Genomic DNA, 22,732 nt, shown 5'->3' on the forward strand with positions numbered 1-22,732 from the left:
GTACAGTATGTGATTTGTAGACTCAAAATTAGTTATGACCAGACCCCCCCACCCCACAAGAAATGATCAAACCTTTCAGATTTCTTTAGTTTCATGTGGAGAAGTCAGAAACTGTGAGGATATTTCCTACACTTACATATTCAGGGCAAACTATTTTCCCATTGAGTTGATTTTGGCATAAATCCAGAGCAGCTGCAGCTGTTTCATCTCCTCAAAGGATACTGTTTAGCAGCAATCAAATACTGTATTGCCACAGTCAACTAAGGGCCTGCAACCAACATAATGTGCCCTAAGAGGGACCCAGCCGCTTCTAAACCTTCATTTTATGATGGACTCATGCAGTCTTGTGAGATGAAAACATTTAATTCCACTGAATTGTGTCACAAAAGCTGGCTCCATTAAATAACTGTCCATCTTGCTGCACTCAGGGGAGGGAAGTGTTCCTTTTCTCACAAAGATAAAGAGAATATCAATGGGACTCATCTCTTCAAAGTACCGAAAAGCTCAAAGCAATTGCCTAAAGTTATTCACTGCTTTGAATCCAAAGATCTACTTGCACAAGCAGAAGATACTACTTCCCACTTGAACTCGTGGAGGAATCAGTGATTTCCATTTGTCCCCACCCCCATCTCAGTTCAGCCACCTATACCACATCACGGCAGACTTTAGGGGTGGGCAGATTTCTGACTCATGGGATCTACCCCAGGTTTCTAAGTGGAGCCTCCAAGTGGAGCCTGGTGCAAAACTCTTTTCTCTTTAGGGAAGAAAGTTTCTGACCCTAGGAACTTGTTCTGGGAACCAGACCTGGACAGAGCTCACAGCTTTTCCACACAAAAATCCATTCCTAGTTATGCCATTTTTGTTCATCTCAGTGGTGTAGTTTAGGGAGGGAAAACACCTGGGAATCAATAGTTCTGAACCTAGTGCAAACCACCCAGAATTCTATCAACAGAACCAGGCCTACTTTTTGCCCAGCCCTTTTCTTCCCGGGGGGGGTCCACAATCTCCAGGAGTGGCTTCACATTTGAAAGGTGAAGGGAGGCAGAAAATACGTATTTCAAATGCAGAAATACCCCCTTCCCCAATAAATATATTTATATACATTGTGCTAAATCTAAGCACACTCGAGAATCTACAGCGTTTTGCAGCACATGTACAATGAGATAGGTTAAGTGATGGAATGGACTCTAAGCAGGATTGGCAATCCTAGCCCATGATATACAGGCCATCAGATAGCTGCAATATTTGGTGAGTTTCCACATTCACAGGACAGCAGCCCCACTTTAGAACACACTAACAGTTTTGCCCTAACTGTTGTACAATTTTTAAAATTTAATTGTTCACTGCCTTCATATATCCTTTGAAAGGCTGGTGTATAAATCACAAATGCTGCATGCTGCAACAATTGGTTAACTTCATATGGCGCTCAAAGAACCTACAAGCAAAGGTATACCGTGGGAAGGAAGAGAAGGGCCGTTGCTCCAGGCACTTTTTGGGGGGAGGGCTCATTTTGCTCCTCATGCCAGCCCTGCCAGCCCCACACTGCTTTGTGAGTCCGATCCCACATAGCAGCCATGCAAAGCAGCGTGGGGCTGGCGGGGCATCAGGAGGACATGACAGGGATGTGCCCTTCCAATCAGCCCAGACCGACTGCTTTGAAGGGCGGGTGCCTGCCCTGCAGTGTCCTCCATGTGCTGCCCTTGCAGCAAGAGCCTTGCAAAGGGTGGGTGAGACTGGGATTGAAGGGCAGCGCCTGGCTGTTGTGTCCTTCTCACATTGCCTTCCCCAAGCTGCTCTGCGAGACTGGGATCATTCTAGCCCTGCAAAGCAGATCAGGGCTGGTGATGTGCCGGCTCTAAAGGCTGGGCTGGTGCATCCACACACACACCCAGCGCACCTGCTAGCATCTGCCCCAGGCATAATTGAGACACCCTCTGACACTGCCTACAAGGGCTTGGCATGCTGTCAGTCTCCTGACACAGTTTCTTCCCTGGATGTTTGCGGATAAAAATTGAATACCTAAAAACAAGAGTGAACTAATCATCATGGAATCTGTAAGGAACCACTCATTTACTCCCTGTGCTCTGGAACATAGGGCAACATCCAGAAGGACTGTAGACCCCTAAGGAAAGGCCCTTTCACCTTGGAACAGATATTTTGCACTCTAGCTTCATTTCACTCTTCAATTCAAGTGTGTGTATGGCGGGATGTTGTTGTTGTTATTAATTAAATTGGCATGCTGCCCCGTACCCATAGATCTCAGGGCAGTTACAACATAAAATCACAATTAAAAAAAATCACAAAATACATAATGAAGACACAAACAAATACAACCTAACAATGCCCCCTTCCACAAAACGTTTTAAAAGGGCATCAGATGTCAACCAGCCCAAGCCCTGGTTAAAGAGGAACATTTGCCTGGTGCTTAAAGGGGTATATTGAAGGCACCAGTTGAGCCTCCCTGGGGAGAGTATTCCATAAACAGGGAGCCACTACAAAAAGGCCTGTTCTCATGTTACCACCCTCTGGACCTCTTTTGGAGAAGGCATACAAAGAAGGGCCTCAGAAGATGAATCTCAGAGTCCAGGTCGGTTTATATGGGGAGAGGCAGTCCTTGGGGTATTGTCATCCTGAGCTGTTTAAGACTTTATACGTCAAAACCAGCACTACAAACTAATGGACAGCCAGTGCTGTCTGACCAGGATCAATGTAATATGCTCAAACCGTCCTGCCGTGAGCAACCTGGCCACTGAATTCTGTACTAGCTGGATGTTCTCTCTCTCTAGGTGGCTGACCTGTGCTGCTTCAAATAAAGTGTGATTTTCAGTTTGGCACCCTTGTTGTCCTTGCCTTCTTTATCAATTTAACCCAGTCACTGCTGGTCCAGTCTACATGTTGTCTGTGTTTTGTAATAAATGACCTATTCAATTACTCCAAGCTCTCACTTACTGCCTCATGGCTCCCCCTTAGAGAGCCTTGTTGTTTCTAAGATGCACTGTGACTCTCAAAAGATCCTAATGCAGGCATAGGCAAACTCGGCCCTCCAGATGTTCTGGGACTACAACTTCCATCATCCCTAGCTAACAGGACCAATGGGAGTTGTAGTCCCAAAACATCTGGAGGGCCGAGTTTGCCTATGCCTGTTCTAATGCATGTAGATGTGTAGCAGTGATACATAACATAGACAAGGACAAGTGGGAAGAAGTGTGTAGCAGGCAGATATGTTTTCCCAGAACCTAATTTGAAAACGGAGACTATGTTCAAAGAATATTAACAAACCTGCTGCAATATTTCTCCCTATTGCTTGGGAGTTATGACTGCATTGTTTTAAACTGAACTTCATTCTTGGTCATTGACTCAAGCTTGCCATTCCTTCTTTGGCTTTTCACTGTAGTGACAGTTCTGTGTTTTATCCAAATTATAGGATTTTTCTGCCAATTTAAATTATCTAGATCTGACAATTTTTTTCTACTGGAAAGTTCCCCACTTGGCTCAAAATAGTCTTTCAGAAGTGAGCAGTTGGTAGATGTGGATAGGAGATATATACTAGCAAGGGTGAGGTTTTAGTTTTCATTCTTAGCAAGGTTCAAAGACTGGCTCTTGGATTTTTTAAAAAATGTACCTCAAACACATCCCAGAAATATTTGCTGAAATTAAAAATCCAAGCTGAGGAAGAAGGATGTGGCCAAGACAAAATACTCTGCACAGCTAGGACAGCAAAGTATCATCAGCCAGGAATAATGAGGACTTTGGCAGCCAAATATCCAGGAAGTTGCCAGAGATGCCAGTGCACAGGGTCCTTGGCTGTGGAAATTTGTACCAGCTTCTTAATTTGATCCCATTTAATATAATGTCCCTACAATGAGCTGGCCTGGAATATAGAGGGCTGGGCAAAGAAAACCTTGTGAAAAAACACAGGAGATTGGCTTCTATTCCCTCCTTGATTTTTGACCCCATGCTTCTTTGTTTTGACCCAGTTCAGTGGTGTAACAGAATGTCATCACACTGAAATAGGATTGGAAGAAAGAGGTACATTAGTAAAATTCAGACTGCCTTACCTCACACGTGCCCACTCAACAGCTTTGATTGGCAGAACTGGCGCTACGCATTTGTAGAAATTCAATCATTTAGTGTGGCAGCACCTACACTTTGGAACTCCCTGCCTATTGATATCAAGCAGGCACCTTCGCTGTACTCTTTTTGGCACCTGCTCAGAACATTGTCTAGTCATGCCTGCCCAGATGCTGAGAAAGCTGAGGTGACTTTTATTCTGTTTTAGTATTTTAATTCTTTGTATGTTTTATATTTTATCTTTCCACTTTGAGGGCTTTAAAAATATACAAGTGGTGTATAAATTTTATGAAATACATTAGGAAATATATAAATAGGGAGAGGAGCCCTCTTGACTGAAGAGGGGTGACTTCCTCACTCCTCATATTTTGCATGTACAGTATCTTTTACTGTCCCACATAAAGAGATTTTTGTTCCCATCTCTTCGGTCTGGCTTGGAAGTATTACCCCCAAACCTGAGAAATTTCTAGACTAATCCAAGGAGAGTTTTGGAAAGCACACTTATCTCTACTTTGACAAATGTGGTTCACAAGTGCAAAAGGGTTCCGAGAACATTTTTTTTAAAGTCATATCAAGATAGCTGGTGCTGTCAACTCTAACACCATCTATCACCTGTTTTCGAGAATGGTAGGATGAATACAGGCTAGGAATGAGAATTATTGTCAAAGATGCTAGTACGCCAAGCATTTTTATATGCAGCAGCCTTTCTTACACATGAATTTTGCCCTAAAATATTTCTAGCTGAACTTGCAGATTTCTGCTTGGACAAGATCAGAGGCATTCGGAGAGACACACAAAGAGGGTTTGATAAAAACGACTGATATTCCAAAAGACAGGTTAATGCACATACATTCCTATGTGATGAATTTCTGCACACAGAGTTTAAGCATATATTTACTTGGGGGGGGTGGGGAGTCTTAGAAATCACAAAAAGCAGCAACTGTCCCTGTTTTATTACTCTAAATCCACTATGTATTTGAAGAAAACAGAAAGTAAAGCATATATACATTCTTGTACGGAGTGTGTGCCTGTATTTTATGCTGAGAAATGACTTAGCTTTTGGAATGAAGATTAATGCCCCACATAAAATACATTAATTCTATTTGTACCTTGGCTACTTTTTAAAATAAAAGGAAAGTCATTCACAATGCAGGTGACATATTGTTATAAATAGCTGAGGATGCAAAAGTGGTTGTGCTCTACATATATTTCATTTCCTTGTGAGTTGCAGGCCATCTATTATGGTACAAAGTCAGCTGTAAGAGTAATAGTACTTATCAGTCGTGGCTTATGAATACTTGTTTAAGTATTTTAATGGCAGAAAAGAGGAAACGTATTTTAAAAAACCTGTAAATAAAAGCTTTCTGTTCTCTGTATAGGTTTAAGCAACTGTTTGCACCACTAATTTAGCAAATATCTTTCATGCATATTACTTTTTTGGCTCACCTCTCAGGCCTGTTCTATGCATCCCATAGTGTGTGTGTGTGTGTGTGTGTGTGTGTGTGTGTGTGTGTGTGTGTGTTTGTGAAATGGACTGCACCACTTTAGACTATAGGTACAGGACTTGATTTAAAATGTTTGTCTACACTGAAAGCCAGCACTATAGGGAGAAGGCTGGTCTAAAACCTTTCTTCCTGATGTTTTCTATTTGCAGGAAGCTTTTATTCTTTTTCTTAAATAAACACAATTTAAAAAAACATTTTATGGTGGTTTTCATAAGTAGTATCTCCAACCTGTAGCCTAAGTGGTATAGTGCACTGCACCACCTCATTTTGATGCATGAACAACCCGAGCCATTATTCGGCAATTGCTGACATGAAAGGTGGGTGTTCAATGAAGGCTAATTTGAGATTAAAGTTTCATGCATTTAAATGATGGTGTGATCTCTGAAAAAACTGAAATGTATGAACTCGGCTGAGGTACACGGGTAATATGTGAAACAAACAGAAACTAGTGGAACGAAGTTAATTCTTTTTCAGCATCAAATTATTTTGAAAGAAAAATAAATCAGGAAAAGAAAAAACAGTCTAGGAAGATCTTACCAGATGGGTCAAAGGCCACTTGGTTGCCAGGATGTGGGCCTGCATCAATTGACACCATTGGTATGCCTTTCCGAATGTCCCACAGCTTCAACACTCCATAAGAGTCACAGGAAACAATGGTATCACCCTGGGAAAGATGAGGAAAATGTTAACTCTGGAAGCCGCTGTAATACGTTAATTGTAAGACAAAGGAAGCCATATTAGTAACTAACATTCTTTCATGAACCTCTCCTTTACCTTAAAGATCTGCTTTAGGAAAGGCATATCCCATATGTAACAATATATACGGTATGTGTGTGTGTGTGTGTGTGTGTGTGTGTGTGTGTGTGTGTGTGTATTTCAGGGACGCAGGTGGTGCTGTGGGTTAAACCACAGAGCCTAGGGCTTGCCGATCAGAAGGTCAGCGGTTCGAATCCCTGCGATGGAGTGAGCTCCCATTGCTCGGTCCCAGCTCCTGCCAACCTAGCAGTTCGAAAGGACGAAATGCAGGTAGATAAATAGGTACCGCTCTGGTGGGAAGGTAAATGGCTTTTCCGTGTGCTGCTATGGTTTTGCCAGAAGCGGCTCAGTCATGCTGGCCACATGACCCAGAAGCTGTCTGCAGACAAGCGCCGGCTCCCTCGGCCTATAGAGCGAGCTGAGCGCCGCAACCCCAGAGTCGTCCACGACTGGACCTAACAGTCAGGGGTCCCTTTACTTTTACCTTTATATTTCAGAGAAAAACCAGAAATCTGTATTTGGAGTTGAAATGGGGGTGGGGAGTTAGATGCACAAAAAATGTTAACTGGAGATCTATTTGGCGGCATTTGACATAAACCAACAAGAATACATCCATATTATGTTACTTTGCTATTAAGATATGCAGGATTGTGGTGGACAATGTGCCTTTTGCACAAACATTTTGGTGTGATTCTTAAGATTCTCTTTCATGACCACCTAGCTCACTTTGGCCAAAGCAGACCAAAGTGAGGGGGGGGGGGTCCTCTCAACATTATCTCTGGGCTTCCTCTGACTCTCTGAGAAGCTGAGAATATCCTATCTTCATAGCCTTGCCCTCCTGAATCTTATAGGAGGTCCTTCAAACTGCACCCATTCTCTGTTCCAGTGTTTCTCAACCAGTGTGCCTCCAGATGTTTTGGGACTACAACTCCCATCATCCCTAGCTAGCAATACCAGTGGTCAGGAATGATGGGAGTTGTAGTCCCAAAACATCTGGAGGCACACTGGTTGAGAAACACTGCTCTGTTCTATCCCATCTTCATACTCCCAAGTAGACCCTTGCTCCCAAGCAGGTTTTAGCCTTGGCTGGGAAATTATTTTGGTTTGCAGCAATGTGTTCCTGTGTTCCCTTAGTCCTACTGCTGCTTCCATGATTTGCTGATTGCCTTGTCCCCTCATCTTCCTTGCCATCTTTCTCTGGTACAGAACTTATTCCTGCACCCCATGGCCTCAACGTCACTAACTCTTGTGGATTTTGCAAGGCAGTGATTTATTGGATGCGTGAAACTAGTTGGGCGGGTCTTTTGATCCCAGTCAATAAACCTATTCTAAAAGCTTCCTTAAAACCAATGAACTTGGACATGAAACAAGGTGAAAACATTTCAGTGAGCTAGAAGAAAAGGCTACAAAATAAATAGTGTTAACAAGGAAGAACTTTTAATGCTACATTTTGTTCTAAACAAGAAAGTTGCTAATTTACTGGATTGGCACCTTCAGGTACAGCACTGATAACAAATGACCTTCTGCTTCTGGCAACAGTGTGGTTTTCTTCCTTCCCTAAAATGTTGAAATCAGAATCTAGCATCCTCGTTGAAGCCTTCTACATTTTCATCTCCATAAGTACTATTATTTAGTAAGGCTCACTGCCCTTCTCTCTGCTGTCTTCTATTGATGCTGTATGCCACATAGTAAAATTAGTTTTACACAACAGCATAATGGAGCACTGAAGCATTGAGCTGTGTGATTTTCTTGTATGTTGTGGAGGAACGAAATTAAATACAAGGCAAAAAGCTCCTGCTGAGACCCCAGTAACCTAAGAGTAATGTTCTCCAGAATTATCCTTCTTCTGGGTTACACGCTCTGCATAATAGAAATATCAATTCTGCTATTTTATATGGTCAAAGAGCAAACAACAGATGAATCACTGAGTTGGTGAGGCAAATGTTGCAAATCTCTTCTTAGTAAAATTATCCTTTCATTATCATTTTCTTTTAAGGAATAATTAAAATAATGGCAAGCTCGACCTTTGGTCAGGTCTGTCCCTGGTAATATAAAAAGGTCTGTCCAATCATAGACAGGAACTGATTCATCTGGCATGAACTCATGGAAGTAGCTACTTATTTCATCAAATGCACCAAGATAATTTAGGCATATAACCACTAACAAATAGTTCAGTAGCTGATCCATATGCAGCACAACCCTGTATATGTTTCTTATGTCCAAGGGAATGTACTCCCTAGTTAGTATATTTAAGATTACAGCCTGGTGCGCCGGTGGAACTAAAGAACTGTTAGAAAACTGAGCTAAATAGTATTGCATAAGGAAGGGTGAATGTAACCTACCACTGTCACATCAGAAAGAAAAATAAAGAAAAGAAATATTGCTTCCTTCTGCCTGTGTACCAAACCTAATCTGTACAGCACATAGACATCAGTTTATGTGTATGCTGTTTTTCCATAGTAAGCCATGCTCAAAGTGCCTCACAACATTGGAAAACACCATTCATTAACAATTGTAAGGCATATAAATAAAATTGAAACAGGCCAAAGTATGTCGTATTAACAAATATATACTATAAACAATTCAGTAGAAATTCATACCAAGGTCTAGCAAAAAATAATAATACAAGAACATAATCCAAGGCGCAGCATAAGTAATAAATCTTTTCGAGAGCAAAATGTTGACCCCAGCAGCAACACCTAAACAAGGCCTCGTGCTAATCTTCTCCAGGCACTTTGCAGCTGAAACAACAGACCCTCCAAGTGCCCCTATTTCCATGTGCGAGCTAATGGGTTTGCCTGTCCAATGTGATTTTCAGATATTTCATTTCTAGCCCTTATCTTAGTAGCGAAGATGCTCCACACTGTAGGCTGGAGTCAGCCACAAAATAAGTTCTGTTGCAATTCAGACTTGTAAAGTTAATAAAGTTATGGCCCATAGTTGAACCATATCTATCCTCTGCAGACACTTCTATTTAACAAATGCTTTGGGTGGGTAACTAGAAATCAAATTAAAAGTTTGTGCCTGGTTACCTGCTTTCCGTTCTTGTGAGCAAATTTTAATCTGGAGAATTTCTAACATTAATTCTTAATAAGTGGGTGTGTAGTTTGCCACAGTTTGCAGTTAATTTTTCCCCCCTCATTGCATGTTACACTGATGTACACAAGCACATGCACACACTGATTGAAACCCTGTTCAGAGCTATGTCAGGGCAGTCACACAACCATAGCAGGAATCATTTTTTGCTTAAACATACATGTGCTAGTTCCTGCCAACCTAGCAGTTCGAAAGCATGTCAAAATGCAAGTAGATAAATAGGAACCGCTACAGCAGGAAGGTAAACGGCGTTTCCATGTGCTGCTCTGGTTTGCCAGAAGCGGCTTTGTCATGCTGGCCACATGTCCTGGAAACTATACGCCGGCTCCCTCGGCCAATAATGCGAGATGAGCGCGCAACCCCAGAGTCGGTCACAACTGGACCTAATGGTCAGGGGTCCCTTTACCTTTTACATGTGCTAGTAGGGGGGGAAGGTCATCAAATGAAAACTGAAAAGATGCCCACCTGCAGCAGGCACAATGAAGTCTGGAAATCAAAAAAAGAAGAAAGGTGGACTTTAAAACAGCACTGCTGAGCAATAGCAAGTTATTCAGAAGCCCAAAATTCAAGGAGAAACTTGGATGGGGAGAAATTTAGCAAGCATTGCTCTCTTTTGGGCACGTTTACTTCCAAAAGGTGTCTCATAACCTGTCCTGTCCTCACAAAGAGTAGGAACTTAGAGGACATGACTGACACTTCAGTGTGGCTTAACCACAGCCTTTGCTAGTGCAAAAACTGATCACCGCACATTTATGCTCTTGTATGAAACAAAAGCTGCTGCTTCCTTTCAAAAGTACAGCCTTGACAGCAGTCACAAGTTTTCCCTTCCATGTGTGCAAGGAAATAACCACCCTGATTGATATGCAGTTCTGTAATGAGGACATAATAGTGTGGCTGTTTATAAAATGCATGGCGGCGCCCTTGCTGAGCCTCCCTCCCCTCATAAATTTAGGTGCAGAGCAATTACTGCTCACTCATGCTACTAGGTGAATCTTATTAGCTCCAGACAAGATGAACGAGGGCTTTGGGTATCTCTTGGCTGTGGCATGAAGAACTGAGGAAGCTGACCATAAAGGACCAGCAGCTCATCACTCCAGCACCTGGGCAAATGTAGAAGCCCCATTCTGTCATTATTTCCATGAAGGGGCACTGCCAGTACAAAGAGGCTGCAGGGTTGGGGCTTCAGCATGTAGTTGGATATCATCTTCGGCTTTCTCACATGTTCAGCACAGGGTTCCTGGTTTTAAATCAAGTGAAGAATTGACATAAGGAGAGTAGGGTTACCATTTGCCCTGAGCAAATGGGAAGCGGGAAGGAGGCAGGCAACAACAGCAGGTGTATCACCACAAGACCTCTGGACTCAGGCAGTGACTGAATAATCTTGCAGAACAAACAACAAATGAGCTAAGTTGAAGTGCTGAAGTGCATGGATTTCTGTTTGTGAAATGCAGTGTTCTTACCCTCTCCACCCTGTGTGCTCCCTATTTAAGTCTGTTCTAGAGGTTTTCCCAAGCCTCCGGGACAGTTTGGGGAGGAGAGGGCAGGGAAGTCCTGTTGTGCAAGCGGAAATTCTTGTTAATAAAATACTGCCCATAATTATTAGTGATTTTATCAAAACTTGTATTCCTGGGTTCATAAACAGAGTCTCATGACTTTGATATGCTCACCTCAAATACGAAACATGCACCACAACCTCCAAAATCTTATCCTGGTCGGAGTTTGATCTCATCCAGAAAATTATCTTATCAACTTTGCAGGTCAGAGAATCCCACTATATTGTTGAAATATTCTTATTGAAAACATGAATGAAAATGAGGATCTTACCCTTCCCTTGCAATGTTTCTAGCACTTGAAATTGTCAAACAATGGTAGATTATTCTCCTCTTGTTTGTTTAAAATCACTCCACATGATCCCTCCTTGCTGTGTAAAACAGAGGAAATATTTCTGCCTTTTACCAAATCAAGGACTAAGACGCTTCGTGTGGTGTTTGAAAAGAAGAGCGCATGCTAGGCTTGCAAAAGTTCTTTGCATAAATTTACATACAGAGCTCAAGATCACTGCACACCCTGCAGAGTTATTGCTATACAGAGTTGACACTGCGCTTTATACAGCAGTTTGCTTTGCTGCAGCTTTTTTTCCCAAGGAGCTTAGCCTAATCAATTTATTTTTCTTTTTATCTATCAAAGCAGTACCTCTCAATTGCAAAGAGTTGTGCAGTCAGATGAGGAGAAGAATGATAATTGCCAAAGCTTTCTTAAGGTGTTTGTGAATTGGATGCCATCTTTACACCAAAGCCCTGATAGTAGAATTAATAAAGGACCCATGGGTGATGGCATCTCAGGTGGTACCCCATAAGCATCCCAAGTGTAAAAGCACCTTCAAGTGTGCTCCTGACCAACACCAGTAGGTGTGAATTCACACATGCCTTTGGGGCTTATTTCCCACTCCATGGTGCTAATCCTTCTCTTCCATAGGAAGTTTCAGATGATTCCACACGTGCTGAAACAACACATGTGATGGGACTGAATGCCCTTCTGCCATCTCTGCATTTGGCTGGCATGTACAGGGGCTCTGTGTGTAGACCTTTTCCACACAAGGGTAGGAAACCTTTGCCCAGTCAGAGTCCCACTTTGCATGGAGATCTGCACAAGTACATCTACTTGCACATGGAAACTTTGAATATTCAGGCAGCCAGGGGTGCAGTTACTGGGCATGTTAGCAAAAGGCAGGACTAACTCATACAGCCCATACATGCTTTCTTCCAATGGGCTGAAGGGCTAGTTAAACCCTTCTTATGAGTAATAGCAATATAAGGTAATGGGTGGGCTGCTTCTAGTAATCCTTTGAAACCCAATATGTAATATCTGTTTTCTTCAAATATCTGCTACTTTGCTCATTCTATAAATTGACTAGCTGAAAACTTCACAAAGATTCCAGATTTGCTACTAAATCCTGAAATTATTTGAAGTTCAACCCAAATTTCTCTTGCGGGTGGCTGTCTTCTACCAGCAGATTTATTTTGAATTAGATTTCAAATAATCCAGAGTCTGTGTCAGAAGGAAGTTTATATAGACTTGTCGTGGCAAAGGGGCTTGAATAACTCAGAGAAGCTATGAGCTATGCCATGCAGGGCTACCCAAGACGGACAGGTCATAGCTGAGAGTTATTTTGCCAAGAAAACTCCATGAACAAAGACAACAGGCATATAAAAGTTATGATGCTGGAAGATGAGCCGCTCAGGTCAGAAGGCGTCCAACATGCTACTGAGGAAGAGTGGAGGACAAGTACAAGTAGATTCAGAGCTGATGAAGCAGCTGGGCCAAAACCGAAAGGTCGCTCAGTTGCGGATATGCCTGGAAGCGAAAGGAAAGTCCAATGCTGTAAAGAAAAATATTGCATAGGAACCTGGAATGTAAGATCCATGTACAATGGTGAGCTGGATGTGGTCAAAAATAAGATGACAAGAATAAATATTGACATCCTGGGTATCAGTGAACTAAAATGGACGGGAATGGGTGAATTCAGTTCGGATGACCATCATATCTACTACTGTGGGCAAGAATCCCGTAGAGGAAATGGAGTGGCCCTCATAGTCAACAAAAGAGTGGCGAAAGCTGTACTGGGATGTAATCTCAAAAATGATAGAATGATCTTGATACGAATCCAAGGCAGACCTTTTAACATCACAGTAATCCAAGTTTATGCACCAACTACCGGTGCTGAAGAAAGTGAAATTGACCAATTCTATGAAGACTTACAACACCTTCTAGAAATGACACCAAAGAAGTATGTTCTTCTCATTATAGGGGATTGGAATGCTAAAGTGGGGAATCAAGAGACAGAAGGAACAACTGGCAAGTTTGGCCTTGGAGTTCAAAATGAAGAAGGGCAAAGGCTAATAGAGTTCTGTCAAGAGAACAAGCTGGTCATCACAAACACTCTTTTCCAACAACACAAGAGACGACTCTACACATGGACAGCACCAGATGGGCAGCAACAAAATCAGATTGATTATATTCTCTGCAGCCAAAGATGGAGAAGCTCTATGCAGTCAGCAAAAACAAGACCTGGAGCTGACTGTGGCTCAGATCACCAGCTTCCTATAACAAAATTCCAGCTTAAACTGAAGAAAGTAGGAAAATCCACTGGGCCAGTAAGACACAATCTAAATCAAATCTCTTGTGAATACACAGTGGAAGTGATGAAAAGGTTTAAGGATTTAGATTTGGTGGACAGAGTGCCTGAAGAACTATGGATGGAAGCTCGTAACATTATACAGGAAGCAGCAATCCCAATGAAAAGGAAATCCAAAAAAGCAAAATGGCTGTCCAACGAGGCCTTACAAATAGTGGGGGAGAGAAGGCAAGCAAAATGTGAGGGAGATAGTGAAAGATACAGGAAATTGAATGCAGATTTTAAAAAAAATAGCAAGGAGAGTCAATAGGGCCTTCTTAAACGAGCAATGCAAAGAAATAGAGGATAACAGAATGGGAAAAACCAGAAATTTGGAGAAAATTGGAGAAATGAAAGGAACATTTCGTACAATGATTACCATAATAAAGGACAAAAGTGGAAAGAACCTAACAGAAGCAGAAGACATCAATAAGAGGTGGCAAGAATACACAGAGGAATTATACTAGAAACATATGGAGGTACCGTACACCCCAGATACAGTGGTGCCTCGACTTACGAATTTAATCTCTATCTGGAACAAGAAGCTACAGTTAGAACTGGATATGGAATAACTGATTGGTTTCAAAATTGGGAAAGGAGTACGGCAAGGCTGTAGTGTATATTGTCTCCCTGCTTATATTACTTATATGAAGAATTCAACATGTGAAAGGCTGGACTGGATGAATCCCAAGCCGGAATTAAGATTGCCGGAAGAAATATCAACAACCTCAGATATGCTGATGACACAACCTTGATGGCAGAAAGTGAGGAGGAATTAAAGAACCTTTTAAGGAGGGTGAAAGAGGAGAGCGCAAAATACGGTCTGAAGCTCAACATAAAAAAAACTAAGATCATGGCCACTGGTCCCATCACCTCCTGGCAAATAGAAGGAGAAGAAATGAAGGCAGTGAGATATTTTACTTTCTTGGGCTCCATGATCACTGCAGATGGTGACAGCAGTCACGAAATTAAAAGACGCCTGTTTCTTGGGAGAAAAGCAATGACAAACCTAGAGCACATCTTAAAAAGTAGAGACATCACCTTGCCGACAAAGGTCCGTATAGTTAAAGCTATGGTTTTCCCAGTAGTGATGTATGGAAGTGAGAGCTGGACCATAAAGAAGGCTGATCACCGAAGAATTGATGCTTTTGAATTATGGTGCTGGAGGAGACTCTTGAGAGTCCCATGGACTGCAAGAAGATCAAACCTATCCATTCTGAAGGAAATCAGCCCTGAGTGCTCACTGGAAGGACAGATCGTGAAGCTGAGGCTCCAATACTTTGGCCACCTCATGAGAAGAGAAGACTCCCTGGAAAAGACCCTGATGTTGGGAAAGGTTGAGGGCACAAGGAGAAGGGGACGACAGAGGACGAGAGATGGCTGGACAGTGTTCTCGAAGCCACCAACATGAGTTTGACCAAACTGCAGGAGGCAGTGGAAGACAGGAGTACCTGGCGTGCTCTGGTCCAACAACAACAACAAAGTACTAGGATGAGCCAGGGTGGAACTAGGGTTCCTAGAACACACAACCACCCCAAGAGTATCCAAAGCTTCCAAGAAACCTGTACACCCTTCTCTGCATAACATGTGTTGTTCCTGGAACCTCTTCTCTGGCTTCCTCAAAGAGGATCCAGTGCATACACCGTACAACAGCCTTACTTACTCTAGAGGGTTGCTGTGAGGATAAAATAAAGAGGGGGAGTACCATGGATGCAACCTTGAGCCCCTTAGAGGAAAAGGCAGGATATAAACAAACCACCAAGTAAGCCTTTGAGAGGCAGAGATGCAAGAGGGCATCAGAGGAGGAAGGAAAGAGAGGGCAGAGGCCAGTGTTGCCCACGGCACCCCTCACCATCATTCAAGGTACCCCAGGGTGCCATGGCACACTGGTTGAAAACCACTGATACAGTCAATGTCTTGATCCTGAATAAAATTTAATTAAGCAGTCCCTAGGAAGGGCTATTTTTAATACACCCATATTCATAATTTTGTTCTGTTACACTTTCATACGTGAATATTTTTTAAAAATTTTCATTTTCAAAGCTAGTCTTAGTACTAGTCTTAGTCTTGTGTTAAATAACAAGGCTAATATCTGTATTTCATTATAACCTTACTTTGTAATTACACTCTGCAAGTAATAGCATCAATCATCTAAGGAAGACCCTATTAGCCTTTCTGCATCTACAATTGTACATATTTAAAATTATTAAGTAACCTTTGCAAATGACTGACTTTGAGTTTATGCAAAGCGCTGAATACTCTGAATACATAATAAAGAACCTCTGGTGCCTTTTCAGTTTTAAATTCTATTCTATTCTCTGCTTCTGTCTGTCAACTGCAAGCAGGCTGCCCCTTCTTTATTTTTGCCATCCGTAGAAACATTTAAAAGATCTGATTCTTGAATCATTTGGCTCAGTAATGAATAAGAACTGACATCTAATATCAATACTATTGGCCTAGCTAAATGGTAACTGACATCAAGCTGGACTACTGAAGAGGTAAACAAAATTGAAATTTTGTTTTGGTATAAGAACTGTCTGACATTATTTGTCCTTTGGTAAATCAATGGAAAACTGACCTAAAGTGTTTGCATTTCAGCTGGGGCTTCCCCCTCCCCCATTTTTGGTTTGGGCGGTGGGGGAAAACAAAGAAAGGAGAATGGGTTTCCACAGACCGTGTGGTGTTAAGATAATTGCAAATACAAAATGTTTGAATATTAATAGGCAAAGTATTAAAAATGTAAAGAAAATTCAGCATATTTAAAGCCCCTTGCACATCAACAATTTGGAGCTTAATCTGATGCCCAGACTTCAGCATGCCTAAACCACTGGAATCAATGGACTCAGGCATGCTAAATCTGCAATAGGTTTAAGTGCTTTAAGACTCTGCTCTTGAGCTTAAGACCAGTTTAAATATGAATGTAAACAACAGGAAATAGCAAAAATAATATTATGCATTATTATTGATTATTCTGTTAAAAAGAAAATGGTTGCATATATCTCCTATACTCAAAGGCAAACACACTGCACCTTGCATATCATTATGTTGATCTTATTTGCAAACCCTCCAAGTATCCCCATTTTCCAGGGACAGCCGTGGATTTACAGGTATGTATTTTTGTTTTCTGGAACCTCTTTGTTTTATGCTTTAAAACTCTTATTTCTTTGTTGTGCGTATCTGTTGCTGTATGAGAGATTTGCAAGCATTCTTTTTAAAACAACAATAACAAAGCTACTGCATTCAATTGGGGTCAGTTTACTTGAAGGACTGCCTGACCCCATATGTACCTACTCCACTGCTTCAGTCTGCGGACCTGGCACTTTTTACAAGCTTTCACGCCATACTTGCAATTGACCCTTCAGTGGGAACCTACTATCTGCAGCTCTCAGTCCATTAATATTAGGCAGATTCCTTTGTTACATTGTTTTCAGCATCTAGTAAACAGCATTTTGTTTAGACAAGCCTATCCAGACATGTGCTTTTACTGAACAATTTGTTTTGAAACTGCTGGTTTTAGCTGCATTTTGATAAAATTTATGTCTACTTATTTTTAACATTTGTTTTTATTGGCATTTTCTTATGAATATTTTATAAGCAGCTTAGAGATTGTTATAGAAATCTTGTTCAATAATAAATAAATGAATAAATAAATATTATTTTAGCTATACCTTATTAAATATTGCATACAATTAAAATGGCCTTGATTATCTTGGATGTGATAAACGTAAAGGGCAGAGAACTGCAAACAAAGTACCCATAGTGTGCATGTATGCTGTAGATCACCTAACAAATATAGCTCTCCAAAGAAATTCAACAACCATTGGGTGCTGGGGTATTACATGGGGTGCTCCCTTCATTAAATGAGTACTCCCCTCTCTTCTTCTAGAAATAAAAAAGAGCACGTACAAAGACAGGTCTAATTATTGCTAGCTCAAGTCACATTTAGAATTTTTCTTTCTTAATCTAGCCCAGGCATAGGCAAACTCAGCCCTCTAGATGTTTTGGGACCACAACTCCCATCAGCACCAGTGGTCAGGGATGATGGGAATTGTAGTCTCAAAACATCTGGAGGACCGAGTTTGCCTATGCCTAATCTAGCCAGTCGATATTCTACTAGTCACTTTCTCCAAATTACTGGGATAATATGTGACTGGCTAAGAGGGGACAGAAGCTGGATGTAGATGTGGATTCAGGAGAGGCAAATTAATGAGATTAGGTGACATCTGGATTTGGAAGGCTGGCCATTTGAACTTTAGTGACAGGCATTTAAGGAGCTTTTGTGGAATGTATAGTGGAAAGGATCAGTCCTTGTTTGGGCGGGTTGTGAAGCAGAGCCTATCAATGAAGGCCTTTGCCTTTCATGACACGTAAAGTCAACTGGGAGGGGGAAAAGGGTTTTTAGTAAAGGTAAAGGTAAAGGGGCCCCTGACCATCAGGTCCAGTCGTGTCCAACTCTGGGGTTGCGGCGCTCATCTCGCTCTATAGGCCGAAGGAGCCAGCGTTTGTCCGCAGACAGCTTCCGGGTCATGTGGCCAGCATGACAAAGCCGCTTCTGGCGAACCAGAGCAGCGCACGGAAACGTCGTTTACCTTCCCTCCGGAGCGGTCCCTATTTATCTACTTGCACTTTGATGTGCTTTCAAACTGCTAGGTGGGCAGGAGCTGGGACCGAGCAACAGGAGCTCACCCCGTTGCAGGGATTTGAACCGCCGACCTTCTGATCAACAAGCTCTAGACTCTGTGGTCTAACCCACAGCGCCACCTGGGTTCCCGGGGTTTTAGTAGATGAATAAAAAGTTTCATCCTATTTTCTTTTCTAGTCCACAGTATCTGGAGAGATGCCTTGTTGTCTTTGAGAATTTCTTTGGAAATTTGCTGAAGGCACAGTATTGCATTTTTATCTGGATATCCCTACATACTAAAAGTTTGAGCACCATGTTAACAAGGACCTTTGCAATCTGCTATTCTGGTCAGCTCCAGAGCTATTCATTCAGAAGTTTTTGAGGAGTGTGTGCCTGCCCTCCGCTGATCTCTCTAGGGAAATAAGCAAGGCTGTATTTTTCCTTATGTTTTACTGCTCCAGGTTTTTTTTCATTTCCTCCAAACAACTAAAGGACTTAGATTTCACAAAGCAATAGCCATCTTGAATACTTTAAACTGCCCAAGCTCAGGTCTCCTAAAGTCATATGAATAAAACATAGGAATAATATAATTTAACTACAAAAGCAAAGTTATCTTCTTACCATATTTCCATAATTAAAAACGGCTATACAGATTCTGAAACTCTCCAAATTAATTTTCACCTTCATAAATGTTGAGTTAAAGTTCTCAATGTTACAGTCCTACCATTCCAGAATTTTGACTGGAGCTAATTTTAACTTTGGATAGAGAGAGCAAAGAATGCATCCAATTTGGATATCCAATTTTAACAGATTATGTGGATTGTGGGTTGTTAACTGACATGGTTTTGTAATTATTATTTTACTCCTAATAGGTTCTGGTTTCAAAAAGATTGACCCGTTTCATCATTTGACATATTTATCTCCCAATAAATTGCCATTCATTCATTCATTCATTCATACCCGAGCCCATCTCCTTAAAAACGTTTGCCTATTATTCCCTTCCAACTTCCTTCGTCATCACATCCAGAAATGGTCCTTGCTGCTTGGCAAGTCTGAAGCACCCCCTTGAACTCCCACACTTTTTTACTCAGTCTCCCCCTTTATTCTGCATTTATTGAAAGTATAAATTCATAAATCCAATAATTCCATGTACCTTCTCACAATTAAAATGCATCTTGTAACTTGAAATATGGTTTTGGTAAATAAGCAGACCTAATAAGCAGAAGCCCTATGGCTAGCCTGTGTATTTGGCAACCTAGGAAGTTAATGTTACAGACACTTACTTATTCATGTATAATTTTTTTTTTAATGATACGTCCACACAGCGTGCTTTTCAAACATGTATCAAACTTCTCAAATTCCATACTATCCGTTCATTATTAGTAAAGGCTGTGTTGGTAACTTAGTTAAATGTTTAACTTTTGCAAGAAGATATTCAGTCTTGAAGTTTAGCTACTTCTTGCTTGAGAACAATAGATAAGCTCTAAGAAATGTTTCAAGTCTAAGTGACTACATCATAACCAGAATGGAACCATTCTATTTGTATGCAATACCCACAGAACTCTGGATGTCAAAGTGATATGTTCAAGTCTAGAATTCTCCCTGATATACTAGTTTTCTATGTTCTTTTAAATAGAAGAAATTTTATGTAAACTGCCATTTGCAATCTAATCACACAACTTGGATTTCGTAGATCTAAATTGTGTAGTACTTAAGAATCTGGAAGCTTAAAGATTCATAATTCTTCATGATGTAAAAGCTTTGATATCTGATTAGATATCAGATTCTTGATATAGCTTTTGTTTTAACTGCTCCAATACTGATTGCATTTAACCTTTTGACAGAATGTATCCCCATAGAAACTGTCCCAGACTTGGCTTCTGGTTCCGGTCTGCCTTAATGGATACCGCTCCCATGATGGCAGAGACCGTTAGTGAAGATAAACAAGGATGATTTGAGGGTAATTGTCCTTGCAAGCTCCCCCCAGGGCCCGGGGGGAGTGAGCGTCACTCACAGATTGTCTCGATACCTGGCTCTTGCTCTGGCATGGAATTCGGGAGGCAGGGAGGCACTGAGTGCAAAAGCACTTTGCCTATCGGTAACCCCCCTACACAGCCATTAAGAAGCAGAGGTACTTCTGTTTATTAGAGTGAAATTAGGACTAATATGCAGACGTGTGCTGGAACAGATGGGACAAGGTCATAAACTGCTAAACTGAACCTGCTACAAAGCCGTAATGTTTTGAACTGGAAAGAAGACTTTTTTCGATGTAAAATATGGTATGTGAGTGGGGAGAGGAGCCTTTACCCTTTCTTTATATATATCATGTTTGCTACTTAAATGATTATGGCAAAAAACAAAAAAGGCTTCGAAAGTTGCGTCTACGCATGTCCGGAAGTGCGTAGACGCAGCTTCCGGTGTTGGCGACGGCCATTTTTGCCACAGATGGGCAAAGTGACACCGGAAGTTGCGTCTACTCTATACAACTTCTGGTGTCACGTGGCTGCTGATTCTGCAATCCGGGACTTGGCAGGTATGCTTTTAAATGTGTCTGTGGGAAGGGAGGGTTATTGTTTTATTTTACTTATTTATTTGTTTTTATCCAGTATTTTATTCTGTGATCTGCCCTGACTTCTTATGATGAAGGGCAGTATGTATGTATGTATGTATGTATGTATGTATGTATGTATGTATGTATCTCACTGTGTAAACACAGCATTCCAATCTTATCGGACCCTAGAAGGGCACAGTCAGAGTGTTTTGGTAGGATGTTTTAACACTGGAGTGCTAAGCTAGGAAGAAAGGTATGGGAATGGGATGTCAATAGCCCCTCAGTGTAGGCCTGGTTGTATGGCAGAATCTATGCAATTCTTTTTGTTAGGGATTAGGGATTAAGGGAAGTCACACAACTTCTTTCAAACTACATTTTGTTTTGCCTTATAAATCACATTTATACATCTGAACTCCATATAAGGGTATAAATAATATGCAGGAAAAGAAGGTCAAAGGATGGATAGAACCCATAGGGAGCTATTCCCACATATAAATATGTGGAAATGAAAGCAGGTTTTTAATTCTTTTACAAATAACTATTTCAGACTAGATTATTTTATATTAGAATGAAAGGATACTATATAGAGTGTATATTGTAAGACAGCAAGAGTAGCCATAGGAATGGGACTCAAGTGATGCTTGCCTAGCTGATCTCTGCTTGCTTCTTTATGTCCATTAAGTTTAAAAGGGTACAGAGTAGTATTTCTTTTCTTTTCTATTCTGTCAGACTTTAATGGAGTCCAAAGTGCTCCTCATCAGTTGTGCCTGATGCAAAGCCTATAACTAACTCCTGCTCTTTTATTCAGATCTGGAAATCACAATTCCTGCTTTTTTTTGTAGCCCAAATCTTAACACCCTCTATTGCAGGTGCAGAGAACCTTTGCCTTTCCAGGTGTTGCTGAACTACAACTCTCAACAGCAGAGGCATAGGAAGGTCAGGTGGTATCCGGTGCGGAAAATTTCTTGTCACCCCCCCCCCCCACACACACACAAACACATTGGTGGGGGCTTTTTGCCTGCAAAAATGGTTTTACGTCATTTCATATTTTCTTACAAAGGAATGTGGATTCTGGACCACTGATAAGAAGTAGGCGACTATGGGCAGATACTTAAATCTACAGGATGGATTGTATTCTGGCTTGTGTTATTTTATTTATATTTATTGTTTATTTATTTAATTAAATTTGTTTTTTAAAAACCTGCAAAGTGGTTTGCCAAAACAACAAACAAAAGAAACACCACAGCAGAAGAAAATCAAGAAAAATTAACAATCCAACTTTAAAACATACAAAAGCTAAAATACTAAGATTAAAATTACTTCAACTTCCTAAGCATCTAGGTACGCTTGCCTAAAGAAGAATGCTTTTAGCAGGTGGGGAGTTCCAAAGTGCAGGTGCTGTCACAGTAAACAATGCAGTACAGATATTAAGTGGAACCTGCAGTAGTGCTTGAAACTACTGAAGGGGAGAACTGTCTGAACTGACTGGGAGAATCCGCGACAGGGGAAAGAAGACGGTGGAGGAAGAATGGAAGAAATTCAAGCTATATTTGGAAAAGAACTTGTCAGAGGGCCTGATATGGCTACTCTAGAGTAACGACTCCAGCATGGTCTTTTAAGGCTTTTATTAAGTGCTGATTATTTACAGTGTTCAGATCAGTAAAAATGCATCCTTAAGGTGAGGTGTCAGAACCTCCGAATGGCGATTGGCGCGTTTTCTTCCAGCACCAAAGCTTTGGCAGACCCAACCTCTTCCCCCTACGTTTGCATCGCAATTCGGGAGTTGGGGGGATTGGCCTCCCCCCCGTGCGTCCAACTTCCTGTCCCACCTGCGGCATGGGCTCCACAACCTTGCCTGAGCCTCGGACACCACTTCCTGACTCTCCGCTGGAGGCAGAGCTCTCCTTACTCTCTCCAGCGCTTGGGGATGGGCTGGAACTTAAGATGGGAGGGACTTC

General features: G+C 41.5%; 1 protein-coding gene across 3 annotated transcripts in view; it reads right to left on the reverse strand.

The window, feature by feature from the left end:
* SPAG16 (sperm associated antigen 16) overlaps positions 1-22,732 on the reverse strand; it is a 403,304-nt gene that overhangs the window by 105,915 nt on the left and 274,657 nt on the right. For all 3 annotated transcript variants that reach the window (XM_088667222.1, XM_035138897.3, XM_088667194.1), the window contains one exon: positions 6,114-6,240. In XM_088667222.1, the coding sequence (XP_088523348.1) occupies positions 6,114-6,240 (127 nt within the window). The remainder of the gene's footprint in view (positions 1-6,113; positions 6,241-22,732) is intronic.

The sequence above is a fragment of the Zootoca vivipara genome, chromosome 1 (assembly GCF_965207765.1).
Source record: "Zootoca vivipara chromosome 1, rZooViv2.hap1.1, whole genome shotgun sequence".
NCBI classification, from domain to species: domain Eukaryota; kingdom Metazoa; phylum Chordata; class Lepidosauria; order Squamata; family Lacertidae; genus Zootoca; species Zootoca vivipara.